Source organism: Condylura cristata, unplaced genomic scaffold (assembly GCF_000260355.1).
Source record: "Condylura cristata isolate star-nosed mole 26May11 unplaced genomic scaffold, ConCri1.0 scaffold00024, whole genome shotgun sequence".
In the NCBI taxonomy this organism is placed as follows: domain Eukaryota; kingdom Metazoa; phylum Chordata; class Mammalia; order Eulipotyphla; family Talpidae; genus Condylura; species Condylura cristata.
In genome coordinates, this window is record NW_004567125.1 from 9,916,863 (window position 1) to 9,937,855 (window position 20,993).

Here is a 20,993-nt window from a genome sequence, read left to right on the forward strand (position 1 = left end):
TATGCATATAAGAACTGGGGTGTAGGCCAGAGATGCAGGGGCAGTGAGAGGATTTACCAGAGACAGAGTGGGGAGCACAACAGGCAATTCTACTGAGATGCACTCCCGAGGGGAAAAGTGGGCGGGTCAGGAGAGGTCTGCTGTGCTATGTGGTCACCTCCCTGGCCCGGGATTAAATTCATGCTGCAGAAACTGTGATAGCTTCATAGTACTGCACTTTAACCAGTTGCGCCACCAGGGAGAGCCCCCCTTACCGCTTAATAAAACTATCAGGAAGACTTTGAATGTCCAAGTCATTCTGGGAATCCCAATTCTTTTAATGCAGGATTTAAACAAAGTCAATGTGAAAAATAAACATTTATTACAAAAATTAGTTTCAACATTCTAAAATGAAAGCAGACACGATGTTTCCCAAGTTGTTACAAGTGGAGACAAAAAAGTCCACAGCAGATTATAACTGACTCACTCGAGACAGTGACCTGGGAGGAGGCAGCCACTCACCTCAGACCCACAGGAGCCCTGACTCATCTTTCCCTGTGGCCTCCCTCCCCATCCCTGGCCCTAACAGGGAACTGAAACATACTGTAAAAATCTTATTCTTACTGAACCGTTTTATGATCTTTTATTGTCTAATTAGATTTTATTTCCATCTGGAAATTTTATTTTTTTCTATTGATGCATGACCCTTAATGGATGGTTTCATTTGATGTTGTTCCTTTTGCCTCTGACAGCGAAGAAACTCCTAATTCTGCTAGGGGTTTTCAACTAAGCAATAGAACCGGGCCTACTAGCATTTAATACCCCACCAGTGAAAGAAATAAAGCAAGATGAGGACCCCAATTTGCCCTCTTGCTAGTTAATAAATAGACTAGGGATTGTGGTAGAGGAAAGTAGAAACTTAAGGGCAAGGAAGGGTCCAGATGGGAAGGAAGACAGCAATGATGGGCCACCTGCTTGTCCTTAATTGTTCATTCAGATTTTCTCAAGCATCTACCCCACTAAATAGAGTAGTCACTATTCTATCCTACTACTAAAGCGGTTCTTCTCCAAGTGTGAGAATCCCCTGCCACAGGCCTTGGAGAGGGCTTTCCTGAGGTCTGAGAGAAGCCCCTCAGTGCACCTAGCTGGAGTGAGGTTGGAGGGGGAACTTTGTCCTCTCACTGGGATTAAGAGGCCAGTACCCCATCAGCACCCCAGCAGCAGCCTGGCCCTGGCAACTCCCACTTGAGCAAGGTGTGTCTCAGGTTGCTCTGGAATGTGGTCCAGTGCTTGGTAGCTCTGCCTTGCACAGGAACTAGGGAGGAAGCAGGGTGGGGACAGCACAGGAAGCTGGAGGCAGAGCTTTAAGGGATCTGTTTGTACAAAGAAGCCAGGGCACTTTGCTGCCCCCATTCCCTACAAGAAGCAGCTCTGACATACCAGATTTTTATTTCCAACAATAGCCAGCTATATACAGATAAACACACGTGCACACACACAACCTCATCAAAGAACTCAGAAGCCCTCCTCCCTTTTAGTATCACCACAGAGCTAAGGTAATGCAGGCACGCACACACATCATGCACACTCGAGCTCAGCTAAGACAATCTCACAGGTCCCTAAAATATCCCTGCAGACATCGTAAAAGGATCTGTCCCATTGTTCCAGCCAAGGGAAGAGGGATGGCTTGAGAAACAGCTCCAGCTCTTTACATCAGCGGTTTACGGCTTTACAGCTGTATCTCCTGAAAGCTCAGCATGTTCTCAACAAAGGCTCCTGTTTGCTACCGACAGTCAGGTTGGCCTGCTGGTGTTCAACAGGGTCTTCGTAGAAGACAGAAGAGTGGGCTCCGGTGAACGAAGAGACGCTATGTCACCTCAAAACACTCATTTCTGCTGTTCCAGCCGCCTGTCCCCATTAGAAAAGCTGGGACCAGCCTCAGAGGAAAGCCAAGGACCTGGGCTCAAGATTCCCATTCAAGGGCCACTATAGGCCAGTGGGGAGTGAGTGGCCAGCACAGGGAAATCAACAGGCATCACTGGTGACTGTTGCCTCGTCCCTTGTGGGGGTGGGGAACGAAAACTTTAAACAAGTCCAGGCCACTCAGCAGTGGTGGGAAGTTAGTGGGGAACGTGAAAGAGTAAGGGGCTGGCAGTATTAAAAACACATCCTCCGGAAAATAAAAGAGGCCACGGTGGGGGTGAGAAGCAAGGCATCCTGTGAACTAGAGTCAGGGCCAGAGTCTGTAGCACCTGAGGAAGGCGAGCAGAGGACAGGAGACAGACGGCCAGGGTCACACCAGGGGCCAGGGTCACACCAGGAAGGAAGAGGTTTGCTTGAAATCCCCCTGGGGAAACAAAACATCCAGTCACCTCTCCATAGTCTTTGGTATATAACTCCTCCAACACAGAGCACAGGCCAGAACCCCAACTCCAGCTGGAGCCCCACCCCCCTCACAGGACAGCATCCTCACCTCACTGCGGGTGCTGGGCTGGTTATAAATCACCTTCTTACTTGAGGTCCTGCAGACAGGCCAGAAGACAAGGTGCTCAGCTCTTATCTGTACCCCAGCCTGCCAGCTTCAGAGGCTACAGCTGAGAGCTTTCCAGAAGTGGGGTGGGTGGGGTAGTAGGTCCAGGGAGAAAGGACAGGCCCGGGGCCACAATCCACTGTCTTCCCTCCCGGCTGGCTGCCTCCACCTCCAACCCCTTCCCCTGGGCCCAGCTCAGCTTCCAAAAGTGACCATCATGTCCTCAGCCCGGAAGCGTCCATGGCGGTGCTCACTCACCCTTTCTTTGCTTCTGAAAGAGAAGAAACAGGACCATGACCTTTGCAGGCTAGAAGACCCCACAGTGCAGGAAGACAGGTTTGGCACACTGCTCCTGCCCCAGGGAGGGGGACTCAAAAGAGAGCTCGTGAGGGCGAACACTTACTGTCAAAGTAGCCTCGGCTATGGGCAAACCAGATGCCAAAGATCAACAATCCAAGGAGAATGAGGGTTACCAGGACAGCCGCCACAATGCCCCCCACGTTCAACTCCACTGTGAAACACAGACAAGGTCAGGCACCAGCCTGGGCAGTCCAGGCACCACTCAGGGTAGAATGCAGATCTCCACCCCGAGGCGGCTCGAGCCACCCTCGCTCACCAGCTTCCATGTGCACCACATCCGACTTCATGGGTGACCCGAACCCATTCTGTGCCTGGCAAGAGTAGTCTCCACTATCAGTGGCAGTCAGAGGATCAAAGATCTGAAAACAAGACAAATTAGCTCTCTGTTTGAAGAAGCCCTGTTCTTATCTTTGGTGTCTCCTGGCCCCAAGGCCGGGTTCCCCATGAATATTGCTAATTCTCCCTCCCCACCTTCAGGGAACCCATAGCCATGCCCCTCACGACTCGCCCCTTCCATACCAGCTCCCCTGTGTGTTCATTCAGGGTATAAGAAGAGTTGCTGAAAGCGCGGTTGTTCTTGGGCTCTAAAGGTAACGGCACCCCGTTCTTGAACCAGTAGTACTTGGAGGGTGGGGAACCGTCATTCTCTGAGCAGATCAGCACCGCCCGGCTCCCAATGGTGGCAGATGAGGGGATGCTGACTGTTGGCTTGGATGGAGGCACTGGGAAGGGAGAGAGTGTGGTGACAGTCCAGCGAGGGCTGCTGGAGTCTAAATAGGGCCTGGGACGAAACCCCATTCAGCTCTAGCCTCCTTCCTTTCATGCGCTTAGATCATTTCAAGGGGAGCCCTCCCCTTGGAGGCAATGTGTGTGACCCTGAACGCCACCCACCCACCAGCTCCTAAGTTGGTGGAGCTTCTGAGCATTTAGAGAGGCGATGGATGCCAAGCCCACAGAGACAAGTGATACATACCCAGCACAGTGAGATAGACGTTGACCTCCCCATAGGTGTTGCCATCATGATCAGTGACCATACAGGTGTATGTCCCATTGTCATTCCGGGTCACAGATTTGAAGTGGAGGTCAGCACCTGAGAGTGTGACCCGGTCCTCAAAGGAAGCTACCAGGGAGAGGAAGAAGGAGCAGAGTGAGCTGGAGAGCTGAGAGTCTCTGGTGACAGTGACATCTAAGGCACAAGGATTGTCCTGTACCCCCAAGGAAGGGTGATGGGCAGGCAGGGGGCACGTGAGCCCCTGGGCACGTACCTTCCCTCCACTTTACGCCCCCAAACCCAGGCATAACCCATCCCTCCACAGCAGGTCACCAGGAAGGAGGAGACTCACTCACCTGTGATCTTACTGTCATGGCAGACAAGGGTGGTGCCGGTCCTGTTGGTAAACTTCCACTCTACACGGGGCGAGGAGAAGCCCGAGAAGGAGCAGGACAGTGTGACGGCTGCAGACAGGACCAAAGTGTGAGGCAGGAAGGAAGGGTGGCAAGTGGAGACGAGGGGGACCCGGCCCCCTATTGCAGTTTTGATGGGATGTTACCCAGGTTCCTGGGGGTCTTCTCCTCCCTACCCTCTAGCCCACCCCCCCACCCCCGCCAACTCACGATTATTCTCAGCAACTTCAATTTTAGGATTCGCGCTGTGCACGTCACCCCAGCCCAATGCCAGGGAGCCTGGGAAGAGAGAAGGGCACATCAGAGAAAGGGGTGCAGAGAGCAGAGCAGCCTGCTTGGCAGGCATCCAAAGCTGCTCTCCAGCACTTCCAGGCCAAGAGCTTAAGGCAAAGGGGCTGAAGCTCTCCCAGCTCTGGCCAGTATCCCAAATATCTTCACATATGCTTTTTGCTATAACTACAAGGCAATATTCTTTTATCAGTGGAAAGGAAATATTTCTTGCAAATGAGATTTATTTCATTTTTAATTTTGCCTTCTCTGCCTCCCAACTAATCTAATTAGAGATCCCTCTGACTACCAGAGCAGCTTCCCAAATGACATCTCATGGTTGGGAGAAAGCAAGAAAGCTTCTCAACAAGTCACGCAGCCACTTGTCAAGAGGATTCTGGCAGGAAGCCCACAAAGCTGGAGGCAAGGGCGGGAGGGAGGAGCAATGCAGAGGATAATAATAATAATCCTTGACATCTGTAGGGCACTCAGGGCTTCTGAACGTGTTCTTGCATCCACTGTATCATTTGATCCTTGAAACAAGCATGACAAATCAGCAGGACAAGTGTTATTACCCCATTTTCCATGAGGAACTTAGCCTATGAGAAGAAGCTTACCTATGATCACACAGCTCAAGACCAGGACCTGGCTCTGGGGAGCCGTCCAAATCTCCCACCTGGCAGAGTAGGTATGTGAGGGTAGAGGGAAGAGGCGAGGCCTAACCAGAGGGGCCCCACATCCATAGATAAGCCCACTGTCAGTCAGCAGATTCTCCAAACATGACACTTAATATACCTGGCACTCAAGACTCAAGCTCACGCACAACTGACACCTGTCCTGTCTTCCTCGGGAGACATTCCTCCTTGATCTACTACTGATATAACTGAAAACAGTCTCGACACTACCTGTCTCATCCAAAAGATGAAGGGTTCTAGGTGTTTCCTGCAGTCCTTTAGGCTTTTTTTGTTGCTTAGCATTAACATTTAGAGAATACTTTTATGACACTGAATTAGTATGGATAAGTAGTATCTCCCACATTTTTTTTTAAAGGTTTATTTATTTGTGCATACAGAACTGGGGTACAGGCCAGAGGCTCAGGGGTGGTGAGAGGCTTCACCAGAGACAGAGCGGGGAGCAGAACAGGCAAATCAATGAAGTACACTGCTGAGGGGAGCAGCGGGCAGGTCAGGAGAGGTCTGCCGCGCCATGTGGTCACCTCCGGGGCAGGCGGGAATCGAACTCATGCGGACGTGGCTTTAGCTTCTCAATGCAGTGCTTTGACCGCTGCGCCACCAGGGAGGGCCCATCTCCCACATTTTTAAAGAAGAGAAAATTAAGTGTCTAAAGGGTGAAGTGGCTGAGCCAAGAGCTCATAGCAAGGAGATGGAAGGGCTCAGATTGGCAGGCACATGGTTATCACTAAACCAACCCCCACATCCTCCCCATCCCCCACCCCTGTCCTGTCCTTTCCTTAGTATAAGTCTTTATAAATCAGGCTGTCTCGGAAAAGCCATTGCCTACCAGAAGCCAACTATGGAGTAAAACGTCACCTTTTCAAAAGCAGGCTAGGGCCTCTGTGGCTTAGAGGTTAAGACTCTGGCTCTTTAATTTTGATGGCTCAGGCCGATCCCTGGCCAGGGAACTGACCCACACGGCCAGGGAGCTGACCTCTCCTGTCTTGCCTACTGCTCCCCTCTACTATGTATTTCAGTAGATCCACCTGTTCTGCTGACCACTGTGTCTCTGGTGAATCCTCTCACCACCCCCCACCACCTCAGCCCCTCTGGCTTGTACCCCAGTTCTTGCATGCATGCATAAATAAATCTTTTTTTTTTTAAAGATTTATTGATTTATTCATACAGAGCTGGGGTACAGGCCAGAGATGCTGAGGGTAAGAGAATTCACCAGGGATAGAGCGGGGAGCAGAACAGGCAGATCAATGAAGTACACTGCTGAGGGGAGCAGTGGGTGGGTCAGGAGAGGTCTGCCATGCCATGTGGATCTCCTCTGGGGCAGGTTGGGATCGAACTCATGCGGAAGTGGTTTGAGCTTCTTTCGCAGTGCATTAACCAGCTGCGCCACCAGGGAGGGCCAATAAATCTTTTTTTAAAAAAACTGAAAATCAAAGTCAGGTCCATTTTGCCTATAAATTATTTCTGGCACTATTACCCTATATCTGTAGGTTTGACATTATACCTTAATACATTTAAGCAAATGTCATAACAGACACAGACATTAAATTCAGCAACCTTCACTGAACCAAAATTGAGGACTCTCTTATTCAAGAAAGCTGACCAATGAGATGTCTTCATTTTTTGCTCAAGTTTGCCTTCTCTGCTTTTTAGACTTTCAAATCTTACAACTGTGATGCTTAAACCATATGCCTTTTCAGGAGCAAGGGACTCACTGGCCAGGTGGCTGGGAGACCTGCCAGAAGAAAGCCCTTCCTCAGCCACCAGCTGCGGAGAAGCTGCTGCCTCACCCAGGGGTATCGGCCACGGGCATCCTACCCCCAGGGGCACCCTCTGCCCAGGGACAGGCACAGCTGCACCCCCACTGCCTGGTCAGGGGGAGGAGAAACAATAAAGCCCCAGCTCCACAACCCAGCAATAAAGCCTATTGAGGCTCCAAAGCTCCCTGTGCAGCAGAACTAGGCCAAGCTGTGACTCCCCCTTGGCCCAGACCTGCTCCCCTCCTCTCCAGGTGTGGATCCCAAGAGCACTCCCTAATAAATGTCTCAGCACAGTAATTGATATTTCAGAGTCAGCTTCCTAAGGACACAATCTATGACACCACCCAAATAAAGAACAGCTTCTAATTAAAGTAAAAACCTGCTTTTAAAATAGAGGGACACACACACACACACGAAAAAGAAAATCACAGCATATGAATTTGATGGCTATTTGTGTAACACTTGAGTTTAAAGTTCCTTTTTTTTGAGTCCTCTCTGGCCATCAGATCTAAACATTTACATACGACATTGTGTATAGACACACACACAGTGGCTACAGCATCTTCCCCTTCCCTTCATCAATCAGGATCACCACTCCCCAGTCTGGCTTCTTTGGTTTAAAGTACAGGCCTTCCCCTCAGGGCCTCGCTGCCCTCTGGTGAGGGCCTGCAGAGGTCTGGCTGCCTGTGGTCTCACCCCAAGCTAGACTCCACGGTGGCAGCTGACCCCACTGCAGTCAAATCCAGCTTCAGCACCAAGCCACACAGGATGATCCACTGTCTGGGCTTCTCTCCCCAGCTCTGAACAGGCCCCTGCAAGCCGCCTGCCGGCACCCAAGCCACAGCTTAGTTACTCACAGGCCATGCAATACAGGCAAGACATAGTCAGTCTGAACCTCACTTTGTGCATTGGTAAAATGGGGATAATAACAGTTTCTACATCAAAACACTGTTGCTGAGAGTTAAACAAGCTAATACAAATAAAATATCTACAACAGTGACCAGAAGAAGTACCAGGTAAGTATTATATCTGTATTATTATCTGAACCTCCCTGGTGGTGCAAGGGTGGGTTAAGTTGTAGCACTATGAAGCCACTGGCAGCCACTGCAGCACAAGTTTGGTCCCCAGCCAGGGAGGTGACCCACATGGCGCAGCAGACCTCTCCTGTCTTGCTTGCTGCTCCCCTCAGCAGTGCATTTCAGTAAATCTGCTTGCTCTGTTCCCTACTCTGTCTATGTTGAGTCCTCTCACCCCTTTTCTCTTCTCCCCCTGGCCTATATCCCAGTTCTTTTATGCATGAATAAATAAATAAATATTTTTTTAAAAAATAAAAAGATATGCTTCCCCTTGTTCATAACACTATTCACATTAACCAAAATCTAAACACCCATCATAGATGACTAGATGTAGATATTGTATATTTATACCCAACAGAATACCACTCAGCTTTTTAAAAAAATATATTTATTTATTTATTTGTGCATACAAGAACTGGGATACTGGCCAGAGGTGTGGGGGGTGGGGGCGAGGATTCACCGGAGACAGAGTGGGGAGCAGAACAGGCTGACTGATGAAGTACACAGCTGAGGGGAGCTGTAGGTGGGTCAGGAGAGGTCTGCCACACCATGTGGGTCAGCTCCCTGGCTGGGGATCAAACTTGTGCTTCAGTGGCTGCAGATGGCTTCCTAGTGCTGTGCGCCTGTTGCGCCACCAGGGAGGGCCTCTCCAGGAAGTTTCAAACAGCACAAAATTCATCCACATAGTAGCACCGCCCCTTGCCTGCACTGCAAACCTATCACATCTACACCTGGACCTCACACACCCCTCCTGCCATCTCACAGTGCCGGTGACATCTTCAGCCTCCTCTTCCTGCCTCTGTCCAGACTGGCAGCACCCCCACTTCCTCAGCACTCAGGCCATCACTGCCTCTCTTTCATGCTAACCAAACCAGGGTAAGTCAGTTCCCAATCCTTCCTCAAATTTGGTTCCTCCTGTACATACCCATTGCCATTTTGTAAACCCACCGTCACTCTAAGAATCGAATCGCAACTGGTCTGCCTGCCTTATCATAATCCATTCAAACCCACCCTCGTTCCCACTGCCGGAGGAAGAGCTCACAGCTATTGAGCTTATTACTATAAATAAGCTAGGCACTGCTTGCTGTGAACACATCACTTAGACAATCATTGAATCTACAACTTTGGGAGACGGGGTGTTGTTATCACCTCAATTTTCTACGTGGGGAAACAGGCCCAGAGCAGTTATGGAGGTATGGATTCAAACTGAGGCAGTCTATAATTCCAGTGGTGCTACATGCTACTACATAGCTTTGCTAAACATGTCAATCTGACATCTGCTTCAAACCTTCAATGATTCCATCACCTTTAAGATAAAATTTAAATCCTTCACCAAGTGAAAAAGTTCCTGTACTACTGACCTTGTTTTCAGTTTATCATATTCATCACTTCTGTACACACTATAATTTGCCCTCTGGGCATACAAAACTACTTACAATTCCCAGAAAAGGCAACTATTTCACAATCGCCGGCTTTGCTCATGCTACTCCTGATCTTCTGCTTTCTGGAGCACCTTTTCCCCTCTTTTGCCGTCTGCTCAGAAGCAATTCATCTGTAGTTTTTTTCTGGGAAATGACCTGCCCCACTCCCAGTCCTTATCAAACCCAAGTTTCTCAGAGAAAAGAACCCCTGAAAAACTGTCAGTGCACTTCCCCGTTATGACATCAACTGTGCACATGTGTCCTCACCAGACAGGGAGCCCCCGGGAGCAGGGAGTGTGCAGTTATTCTGAGCACTCAGCACTTAGCAAAATGCCTGGTATAGACTGACAACAGGGCCTTAAATTAGGCCACAGCAGAGCACTCACTAGAACATCTACTTGTCAAGGCTTATCTACAAAGATAAGCCCATCTTTCAAAGTGGCAGATGAAGTTCACCCAAAGGAAAATAAACAAGTTCCAAAGACTGTCCTAGATTTTAATACATGCAAAGGGCTTGTGTTTTTTTAATTCTTCAGTTTCATAACTTAAAAATAAGGGCTTATATTTTTGCTTCTTTTTTTTTTTAAGATTTATTTATTTGTGCATACAGAACTGGAGTACAGGCCAGAGGTGCAGGGGCAGTGAGAGGATTCACCAGAGACAGAGTGGGGAGCAGAACAGGCAGATCCACTGAAACACACTGCTGAGGGGAGCAGCAGGCGAGTCAGGAGAGGTCTGTCACGTCTGGGGGCAGGTGGGGATCGAACTCCTGCAGAAGTGGCTTTAGCTTCTTAGTGCTGTGCTTTAACCCGCTGCGCCACCAGGGAGGGCCTGCGCTTCATTGTTTTAACACAGAATTAAAAGTGCCCACACATTGGCAATTTCCACCTGCCCTTTTGCTAAAAGGGATTGGTTTCTACTCTGGGTTGCAGCACCCTGTATGTATGTACACATAAAGGCAGAGTGGTTTCATACTTTCAGGGGACGTGTATGCAAGGACAAATTCAGTAAAATCACAAGGAAGTCTTCTAATGAGCAAATGCTGGAGAAAGCAGTCAACCCATTTATAACACCCCATTGTCCTCATGGCCACTGAGCAACCAGGAAGCTTCTTATAACACAAAGTCACTGCTGAGAAAGCCCAAGGCCAGAATGTTGCTCTTTTTGCAGCTGATCTCCAAAATAGTCGTGGTTGTTATGAGCTAAATTGTGTTCCCTCAAAATCGGTACCCCGTCTCTCAGGATGTGACTGTATCTGGTGAGAGAACTTTTAGAGATATTAAGTTAAAATGACCTATAGCTGCCAAGCCAGGCTCTAGCCACCCAAGACCCTAAATTGGAATAAGCAAGTTGGAAAATGAATGAATGAAAACGAATGAACATTGAATATTAGGAGTCTTGGGGTCTTTATTTAGAAGTTTACTATGTTCTGTGACGAGAAATATGCTGTGGGAACTTAGATCTTATTTATATTAATTAGCCTAATGTCAAATTGGCTTTGTTACATACTGTTTCATTCAAAGTTGGAGCTTTGGGCCTTCCTGCTGATGCAGGGGTTAAAGTCTCAGCGCTGTCCCCAGAGGCCTGGAGGTGACCCACATGGCACAGCAAACCTCTCCTGCCTTGCTGGCTCCCCTCATCTGCCTGTTTTGCTCCCCACTCTGTCTCTGGTGAATCTTCTCATTTTTACCTCCTGCACCTCTGGCCTACCCCCCAGTTTTTGTATGCATAAAATACAAACAAACAAAAAACACAAAGTTGCAGTTTCCAAGAATCTATCTTTTGGAAGTTAAGTGAGGGTTACACAGTAGTTTTAGCCACTCTCTGGCATTTGTTATGGCAGCCCTAGCTAATACAACGGTCCAAGAGGGGTATTAGCAGGGGCCATCAGGCTGAATCCCCAGTAACTGAACATACCCAAAAAAGACTGCTGGATAAAATAGTGGCAGTTAACATGTCATGCCAGGCACTCTTCTAAGTCCTTGTAGTAACGCTGAGATTAATATTATTTTTGGCCTCGTCTTACAAGAGTTAAGAGTTAACTGGAGCTCCAGGTCATGATACATCACACAACTCTGTAAAATGCACATTTCCAAGGTTCATTGTAGACCAATTCATAGTGGTACAGGACTATGTCCAAATATAAAAATAATCTGAGTATAAGCATGAAAAAAAAAAAAACCTCTTAGCACAAACACCAAACACTTGACCAAATGCATAATCTGAAATGAGACAAGGTGACGTTTCCTTTCCATGTTCTGTATTACTGTAATTTGCAAGTATGTATAAATGTTTTTTTTTAAAGATTTATTTATGCATACAGAACTGGGGCACAGGCCAGAGACGCAAGGGTGGTGAGCAGATTCGCCAGAGACAGATGGGAGCAGAACAGGCAGATTGACAGGTACACTATTGAGGGGAGCAGTGGGCAAAGTAGGAGATCTGCTGGGCCATGTGGTCACCTTCCCTGGCCAGGGGCAGAACTCGTGCTGAAGCAGCTGCTGCTAGCTTTGTAGTGCTGCAGTTAACCCACTGTGCGAAGGAGGGCCCTGTAGAAATGTTTTAATTTAGGGAAAAGTGGAGAGGATGAGGGCTCCCTGGTGTGCAAGGGGTTAAAGCCCAGCAGTATGAAGCTATTGGCAGGTAGCTAAGGGGCAGGGAGCCTGGGCAGGGAGCCGGCCTTCAGTAGATCTGCTTGTTCTGCTCTCGGCTCTGTCCTTGGTGAATCCTCATTCCCAAACCCCTCCCCACCCCAACCCCATGCCAGGCCTGTATCCCAGTTCTTGTATGCATAAATAAAATAAAGTGGCAAAGGAGAATAAAATAGGAGGAGGAGGGGGGAAACCAGGCAGATCACACAAGCAAAGAAAAATGAAACAAAGCCAGCAAGAAGAGGCCAGAGGAAAGGGAGGGTGGGTGGGAAGAGATGGATGATTTAAAACATAACAGGAACTATCCATACCAGGAAGCAAAGAATGATTTAAGTAAATGTCAAAAGAGAAAGCATCTCAAATTACTAGAGCAAATGGTGTTGAAACAACTAGATAACCATTTTGAAAAAGCTAAAATTATAACCATACCTCATTCCACACACAAAAATGAATTCCAAATGTATTAGTGATCCAAATGAAAAATGTGAAAGCTAAAGGTCCTAGGAAAGGCACAGGTAAATTCTTCTGACCCTCCATGAAAAGGTGTTAGCTCAGTTAACTCTGACACAAAACCCAGAGACAGCAAAACTGTGGTAAATTTAACAACATAAAAACAGCCAATTATGGGCCCTCCCTGGTGGCACAATGGGTTAAAGCACAGCACTAAGAGGCTAAAGCCACTTCAGCATGAGTTCGATCCCCACCCGGAGGTGACCCATATGGTGCAGCGAGGTGACCTACATACGTGGCGCAGCAGACCTCTCCTGACCCACCCGCTGCCTCCCTCAGCAGTGTACTTGATCAATCTGCCTGTTCTGCTCCCCACTCCGTCTCTGGTGAAGCCTCTCACCGCCCGTGAGCCTCTGGCCTGTACCCCAGTTCTGTATGCATAAATAAATAAATCTTAAAACAACAACAACAAAACAGCCAATTATGGAGTTTCCCTGGTGGCCTAGGGGGTTAAGTCTCGGAACTATCATCACTGAGGCCTGGGTTCAATCCCCACCAGGGAGCTGACCTACGTATGGCGCAGCAGACCTCTCCTGCCTCACCTTTTGCTCCCCCCAACAGTGTATTTCAGACCTGCCTGTCCTGCTTCCTACTGTCTCTGGTGAATCATCTCACACCACATGCCTCTAGCCTATACCCCAGCACTTGTAGCATGAATAGACAAATCTATATTTTAAAAAAAAGGAATAATAAGAAAGTTGGTGGTACATAAACCTTTGAGACTTGAGATTTCCTGAAAGTCACTTATGTATCTGATAATAAATCAGTGGCAAATTACATTCTCCAAAATGGACACACCTGTCTATATATTTATCTCATCCCACATACTTTCTCTTACTGGGACTGGAGTAGAGTCTAAGATCTCTGCTCTGGAATCTGGACAAGGTCTTATAATGCAATGGTGGGGTAGCAGCAGTGACACCTGCCACCAGGTGAGCTCTCAAGGTAGGGCTATTGTTTGATGTACAATTTCTCATTAAATTCTCACAAAAACCCTCTAAGTACCACTGCTATCACCCCATTTTACAGATGAGACATCCTGAGGCTTAGAAGACAAGTCACAGAACTACAAATAGCAAGGCTGGAATCTTAACACAAGTCTGTCTAATTCTAAGGCTCCCAAATGATAACACTCCACAGCATCTCCACTAGACAAGCAAGAAAAGACCACCTGGCCTTCAAGATCCGGTTCAAATGTCCTCTGACCCATTATGCCTCTTCCCAGTTATAATCTCTCCCTAACATCTCGAATGTAGCCTAAGAAAATAATCAAAGTTAAATGTAAAGATTTATGCACCGGACAATTTAATTTTATTTAGTATAGCAAAGAAACAATCAAAATGCCCAACAAAAGATCAGTAGTTAATTATGGGAGAACCATAGATTATATTTAGGGGCTTCCCTGGTGGCACAAGCAGTTGAGTCTCAGCACTATGAAGCTATCACAACCACTGCAGCATGAGTCGATCCCCAGCCAGGGAGCTGACCCACATGGCGCAGCAGACCTCTCCTGCCTCAACAGTGTGTCTCAGACAATCTGCCTGTTCTGCTCCCTACTCTGTCCTGTCTCTGGTGAATCTTCTCACCCCTCACACCGCTGTCTTATACCCCAAAATAAATCTTAAAAAAAAAAAGAATAAATTATTATATTTAAAGCATATTTTGCTTAAAATATACATGTATTCAGCATAAGAGGCTGGATGAAACACCAACAGTGTTTTTCTCTAGTTAGTAGGGCTATATACGATTTATTTTCTTAATTTTCTTCTAGGTTTTCCTATTTCTCTACACTGAGCATGTATCACTTATCAATAAAATTATCTTTTAGAAAGTAACTCTCTTCTCTATACTCCCAAAACATTTTGTACTTTGATAACTACCATGTGCTCTGTGTCTTACTTAGTTGGTATTTATCTAGTTCCTGGGAACAGAGAGACCAGGATACATTTTTATCCTCCTCAGCACAGTTTTGCCAGGAGAAGTAATTGAGATGAGAAGGTGATCAGAGGGTAGAGATCTCCAAATGCAAAACAGAACCCACTACGAACTATCTATCTCTTCTATCAGATCAAACCCAAACCTACTTCTTTCTACTGCTGTTTTAGAGAAAACTTTGTTAATTATTATAACTTTCCAAAAGTTGCTTTCATGCCATGACTTGATTTTTTTTTTCTCTTAAGGAAAGAAAAGAAGGGAAGTTAATGAGGCAGTCTCTGGGTTTTCTACGCATTCACCCAACCTCCCTACTAGGTTTCTGAGTCTCACAGGAACCTCCAGCTTTATGGGAGGATGTGACAGAGACTCCAAAAGCCACCAGCAACTATAATAGCTTGCCGGGTTTACCTAATGTGAATTAAGCATTACCAGTACCTCTGGCTCTGTCAGAGCTGGTGTTATTTATTCTTTACTTCTAACCTCTAGAACAGAGCTCAGTACATAGTAAACACCAATGTCAGCTGGGTTAACAAATGTATTTGACATTGCAATACAATGAGAACCTGGACCTGGAACTCCTTCCCGCTGGTCCTTCCCTCCACCACTCGCTGCACACTGACTCACTCCTGGAGGCTGGGGAGGGCCAGATAAGGAATGCGTGGGCAAGGATTTTATGAACCCAACAACAGGAGAGGCTAGGTCTAATCAGCCATCCTTGGCTGCACTTTCAGAGACGTGGGTCACCTGGCATGGCCTTGGGCTGAAAATGGTAATGGCAGAGCAGGGAGAGTGTTCACTTCAAGCTGCCTCCAGCCCTCAGCAGAATTTCCAGTTCTACCTGCTAGGCTCCTCCCTCCCCCACCTCCCCTTTCCACTCCCCTTCCGTGCCCTTCTCCCCCAGACAAGGGCTCACTCCAGGAGCTGGCATCAAACTTCCTGCCAGCCAGCTGCTTCCTCCAGTCCCACCCCCAGGTTGTGAAACAAACAACACCAGGCGGACTTGGGACAGAAACTCTGCTTATCAGGGAGTCACAGGCAGATGAACTCTGAGTTTTCAATGCCTGGAAACCAACACCCCCTCCCCACCCCCCCACATCCACTAACTCTGCTTCCCACATTCCCCTCACAAGGCCAAAGCCTCTCCCACAATTCCATCTGAGTGGCCATCAGTCCTTCCTGAAAAGGAAGCTGGTCTAAGTTTAGAGAGTCCCACAGTCTCTCGTTAGTGCTGGCAGGTGTAAAACCCAAGTTCCATGATTTCCTATTCCACCACTGTGTGAAGCTTTTAAATCTATCTTAATAATAACAATAATAAATAAGTGTCAGCCATTTCTGTGTCCACAGAAAAGGCTCTTGATGCCCTTAACCAGATGGGAGTTGGGGGGAGGCAGGGGCGGGGAAGAGGTTGGGAAAATCCTAAGGCTGAAGGCCATCATACCAACATGACAAGATTTATAGGGTGTAGTAAGTGAAATAAACAAGATGCAGGATAATGTACAAGATGTACAAGAGCATGTATAAAAAAAAAGGGGGGAAGTAGAAGCAAACACTTATTTATATACGCTTGTATTTAACACTGGACAGATATTTAAGAAACTATGGGGAAGAAAGGAGTGAAGATTACAAGATAGGAGACCCCATTTCTATTTTTTTTTCTTTTTCTTTTTTTTTAAAGATTTATTTATTTGTGCATACAGAACTGGGGTACAGGCCAGAGGCTCAGGGGCGGTGAGAGGCTTCACCAGAGACAGAGCAGGGAACAGAACAGGCAGATCTATGAAGTACACTGCTGAGGGGAGCAGCGGGCGGGCCAGGAGAGGTCTGCCGCGCCAGACCAGTCCCTGTTATAAAGAGAAGCATGCAGTGTAAGTGTTCGGAATGGAGAGGAAAAGACTAAGGTGCCAGAATTCCACTACCACTTATTTCCTGGTCGCAGCAGTTGTCAGTCACTGGTTTCTAGATTCGGAAACAACTCCTTCCTGGAAAGGGGAAGGAAGAGCAGGAGGGAGAAGTGAGATTCAAAAGCTACAGTTTTGAGTAAGGCTAGCCCTGATCAGCAAAGTTAAAGAGCTTGCGCACGATACAGCAGGACCCAGCAGGACCGGGGGGCTGCCAGACTGGGCAACATTCTCCTTCCCGGATCACCAGGATGAAGGCAGGATGCTCCAGACAGAGAGGGAGCGCAGGTTCCTCCTTCTCTCTGTGGTTACACCAAAGTCAAAAATTTGCTAAGGAGAGGCTCTCTGCAGAGGGGGAGGGGAAATGGCATTTTCTATCACCAGTTTAGGGTCCCCAAGCACAGTTGTCCCAGGGTTCAGTCTCCCATCTTTGTCCCAGTAGGCTCAGACCATCCCCCACTAGATTCCCAGACTGGAACTGGGTCTTTACTTGCCCTTTCTTCTTCCTCCCTGATGGCAGCATCCACAGTGGCACCCAGGAGGGGAGAAGGGAAACACTCAGGCATCTTATACATGCTTCTGACATCCCAGAAGCAGAGGACAGATTAGATGCCCACAAAAGATACCCTACATTTTCTACTCCTGCCATTTGGATTCCACTCCCTGCTTCCTTTGACCTACTCAACTAGGGACAGCATTATTTCATCCTAACAAAACCCAAAGGGGGTAATAGCTGCCCAATAATAATCCCTTCATGTCTATGTAATGTAGCTATTATCCAGGTTGATCCGCCGGACAAGGTTAGGACAAATATCCTTACTCCTGTTTTACAGATGAAAAGACTAAGACACAATAAAGCAGAGTCAAGCTGGAACCCAGGTGGAGTGGCCAGGTTCTTACTGTCATCCTCATTTCATAATCAAATCACTTCCCCCACCCCAAGTCTAGGCCAATTTAAATGTAACAAGGTCAGGTTCTCCACGCACTGCACATACTTCCCAAGATGCATTGTCCCGTCAAGTTAACACTGTAGCACCTTAGGGTCCTCCAGAGCCTCTGCTTGGGTTCCTGACGTCAACGCCATCCCCATGCTCAATAAAGCACAATGAATACTTTCAGTGCTAATGGTAAGTCTTGTGTAATTTTCACAAACAATATAGAAAAGTAGGGAGAGAGAGAAAACGAAAGGAGAGAAGGTCACAGATTCTGGAAAGCTTATAATCCTGACAAATATGGTCACAAATCCAGCGACTGACTTAGAAAAAGTCAAGGAAAGGGGGGGAGGAGGAGGCATGTATTAGAACATAGAACAGTAGTATATTGTTGGCAGAGTCTTTACTATTAGCCACAAAACAGAACCAAAAAATGACTATAAGTGTTAGTAGCAGCTCTACGATTCAGTCAGAAGTAAATAGGTGGGAGTGGGGAAATAATAGAAATTGGAGGAAAAAAAGAGACGAGCAGAATGAAAGGAAGAGGTGAAAGAAAAGATTAACCTGAAAAGTAATTAAGATAGCAGAATTGGGGCCCTCCCTGGTGGTGCAATGGGTTAAAGCACAGCATTCTGAAGCTATCAAAGCCACTACAGCATTGAGTTCCATCCTGGCCAGGGAGGTGCCCCACATGATATGACAGACCTCTCCTGACTGGCCGGCTGTTCCCCTCCACAGTATATTTCAGCCAGTCCTCCTGTTCTGCTCCCCACTCTGTCTCTGGTGAATCCTCTCACCCCCACACCTCTGGCCTGTACCCCAGTTCTGTATAAATAAATAAATCTTTAAAAAAAAAAGATAACAGAATTGGGTGTGGGGGAGCACCTCCCTGGTAGCCTACGGACCAAGTCTCAGCACTATCACTTCTGCAGCCTGAGTTTGATCCCTGGCCAAGGAAGTGACCCACATTGCATAGAAGACCTCTCCTGTTATTACCCCCAGTTCCCCTCAACAATGTATTTCAGTAGAACCTCCTGTTCTTTTCCCCACCTTCTGGTGAATCCTCTCATCCCCCTGTACCTCTAACCTACACCCCAGCTCTTCTATGCATAAATAAATTAATTAATTTTAAAAAGATAGCCAACTCTGGAACAGTAGCCCTAGCTGATGTCCCACCATCATGGAGAGTGGGTTTCTGCACCCAGGAATGGAAGAAGGGGGTTAAGAAACTCCACTCTCAGGTTCGTCAATCTGGAAAAGTCACTTCCCTTCTTTGGACTGACTTCCTTATCTGTACAACAGAATGAAAACTGGAAGTGCCGTTGGTCCAACCCATCCCTAGGGTTTATGTTTTTGTGATAAGAGCAAAAATGAAAGGTCAGTGCACCTGTGTAAGGCCAGGGAATCTGTTTCCACCCTTAAAAATCAAGCAAAATAAATCACTTTATGACCACCAATAATTAGTTGTGAGCATTCATTTCTTTTACACGTCTTAAAACATGAACCTCAAATAGAAAACAGACTCCTACAGAACACTGACAGTTATCCACACAAGCACGCACACAGACATTCAGGGATCAGACAGACACACTTAGAGGTGCTGACACAGGTTGACTAAGGCACAAACATATCCATAGACAGCGGCAAGCCCCAGCAAGTGAGCCTCATTGTTCCACAGGAAAGGGAGTTTACAAAGGAAACAAAAACTCTAGGCTGCCAGGGGGAGGGCAGAGTTAGGACTCTGAGGAGGATCCAGCCAACCAACAGCCTGGTCAGCCCTGGGGAATGGCCGCACAGTCAACAACATTTGTTATGGACTCTTGGGATAGTTCTCCCAGAGAAACTTTGAATGATGTGCTCTAAGCCACTTCAGATTTCCTCTTCAAACTTTGCACCGACTTGCCCCAAAGCAACCACCACCCAAAGATCTAGAAGGGCTAAAGAGACAGCTCAACAACAGCCAGGAAATGAGACTTCCGCCCAACCACCTCCATTAGGTTTTCTCTTTAAACCCTTCGGGAACAGGACAGTCAGGGGCCAAGGGAATCGTGGTGTGAGAGGGTCCCGGCTTTTCCGGGGTTGTTGCATGAGCGAGTGCAGGGTGGCCCTCCCCAGGTGCGTGTGGAAGGGGATCGCTGGGTGGAAGCACGTGCCCCCAGCCCTCCCCGTTATTTGAGGGGAGTGTGCGGAGGGGGTGTCTCCCTCGGGGTGGGTGTACGGAATGCGGTCACAGTTCATCGGTGTGGGGGAGGGGAGCCACCCCCAGCCCTGGCAGAAAGGGAGTCGGCCGAAGAGGACCCCGGCCAGGTTTAAAAGAGACCCGAAGAAAGCCGGCAGGTTTCGGAACTCCTCCCCTCCCGCGGGAAAGGGCGTGGGGAGCACTCTCTTCCACCTAATGACCGACCCACCGACTTCTGCCGAACTCGGGTAACTTACGCAGGATCACCAACGTGAAGAGCAGCCACGGCGTCCTCCCTGCTCTCGTCTCAGACCCCATAGCGATCAGCACCACGAAGAAAAGCGCCTCGGAGCCCGGGACACACGCGCTTCGCCCAAAGTAGCGCCCGATCTGAGCTCCACCGCCAGGTGGGGCCCGCCCAGCCCCGCCCTCTCGCCCCATAGGTCGGAGCCCCTCCCCTGTGCGACCCGATTGGTGGAGGGATACGCCGCTCCGCCGAGTGACTCACCGCTGCCAGGTGCGACGCGACCCGCGACTCCTTATGGTGACAAATGGGCGCCCTCCTAGCCCTAGCCGAGTCTGATTGGCTCAGGGGACTGTCGGTCAGGAGGTGACCGCGCACCTTCGGCAGGTGAGGACGCTGGGTTGGGCGGTGTTCCTGCACTGAGGATTCCGACTGGCGGAGCTCTGAACTGGGCTGGAGAAGCGTGGAAGACTTCACAGCAGGAGCTGGGGAAGTCTGGCGTGCCTAGCTTTGATGTTGGAGTGTAAATTGTTGGGGACCACAGAAACCTTGGTCCGACCTTTGATAAGTGAAAAGCGCACACTATGTGGAAAGGCAGAGGGCGGGGAAAACGCTCTGAGCCGTGTTCCTTTGTCAGCCCCGCAGCATTCACGGGCTTGTAGTTGGGTTGCCCAGACAGAAGGAAAAGGAAAGAAGGAACTCAAAGGGAGAAGAAAGAATTCACCTCAAGTGGGCAAAGCAGAATTTCATTATCTCAAGAACTGTAAACATGCGTCTACCAAACACACCCATATCATAGAAACCGTGACGACCGATACTCTGTAAATATCACTGACTGGGTGTTCTGAACAAATGTTTGTTCTGTCCTCCAAGCCTACCTTTCAGAATTATCAATACTACCTTCTCACTGTGATAGTTGCGTGGTGACTAAGCCCGGTTTCTTTCGACTGTATCTACAGTCAATCTTCTGTCAACATTTATGTTATTACATTATTTTTTATTGAAGTAACACTGGTTTACAACATTGTTTCTGTTACATCAGTGTTTAACTGAAACACATGCTCTACTGTTTCTAGTGTCTGTTTTCCAGTGATTTAATTTTAACTGACTTAAGGTTGCTTGTAGGAAAAATTTTCTGAACATTAACTTATTAAA

General features: G+C 47.9%; 1 protein-coding gene across 1 annotated transcript; it reads right to left on the reverse strand.

The window, feature by feature from the left end:
• Positions 1-383: 383 nt before the first annotated feature.
• F11R (F11 receptor) lies at positions 384-19,967 on the reverse strand. Its single transcript, XM_004688090.2, has 10 exons — positions 19,852-19,967; positions 4,484-4,552; positions 4,217-4,324; positions 3,843-3,989; positions 3,389-3,591; positions 3,126-3,228; positions 2,913-3,020; positions 2,768-2,780; positions 2,453-2,501; positions 384-2,326 (listed from the first exon to the last, which is right to left on the reverse strand). Exons 1-10 carry the CDS (start codon positions 19,910-19,912, stop codon positions 2,291-2,293), a joined length of 897 nt encoding a protein of 298 aa, XP_004688147.2. The 5' UTR covers positions 19,913-19,967; the 3' UTR covers positions 384-2,290.
• Between the last annotated feature and the right edge of the window lie 1,026 nt (positions 19,968-20,993).

Excerpts from the sequence above, each read along its gene's own strand:
- F11R (XM_004688090.2), bottom strand. The coding sequence starts at position 19,912 with ATGGGGTCTGAGACGAGAGCAGGGAGGACGCCGTGGCTGCTCTTCACG. Across the intron at positions 3,592-3,842 it reads CGTCTATCTCACTGTGCTGG|TGCCTCCATCCAAGCCAACA; the intron begins GTATGTATCACT and ends CTCCCTTCCCAG. Across the intron at positions 3,021-3,125 it reads TGTGGTGCACATGGAAGCTG|TGGAGTTGAACGTGGGGGGC; the intron begins GTGAGCGAGGGT and ends TGTGTTTCACAG.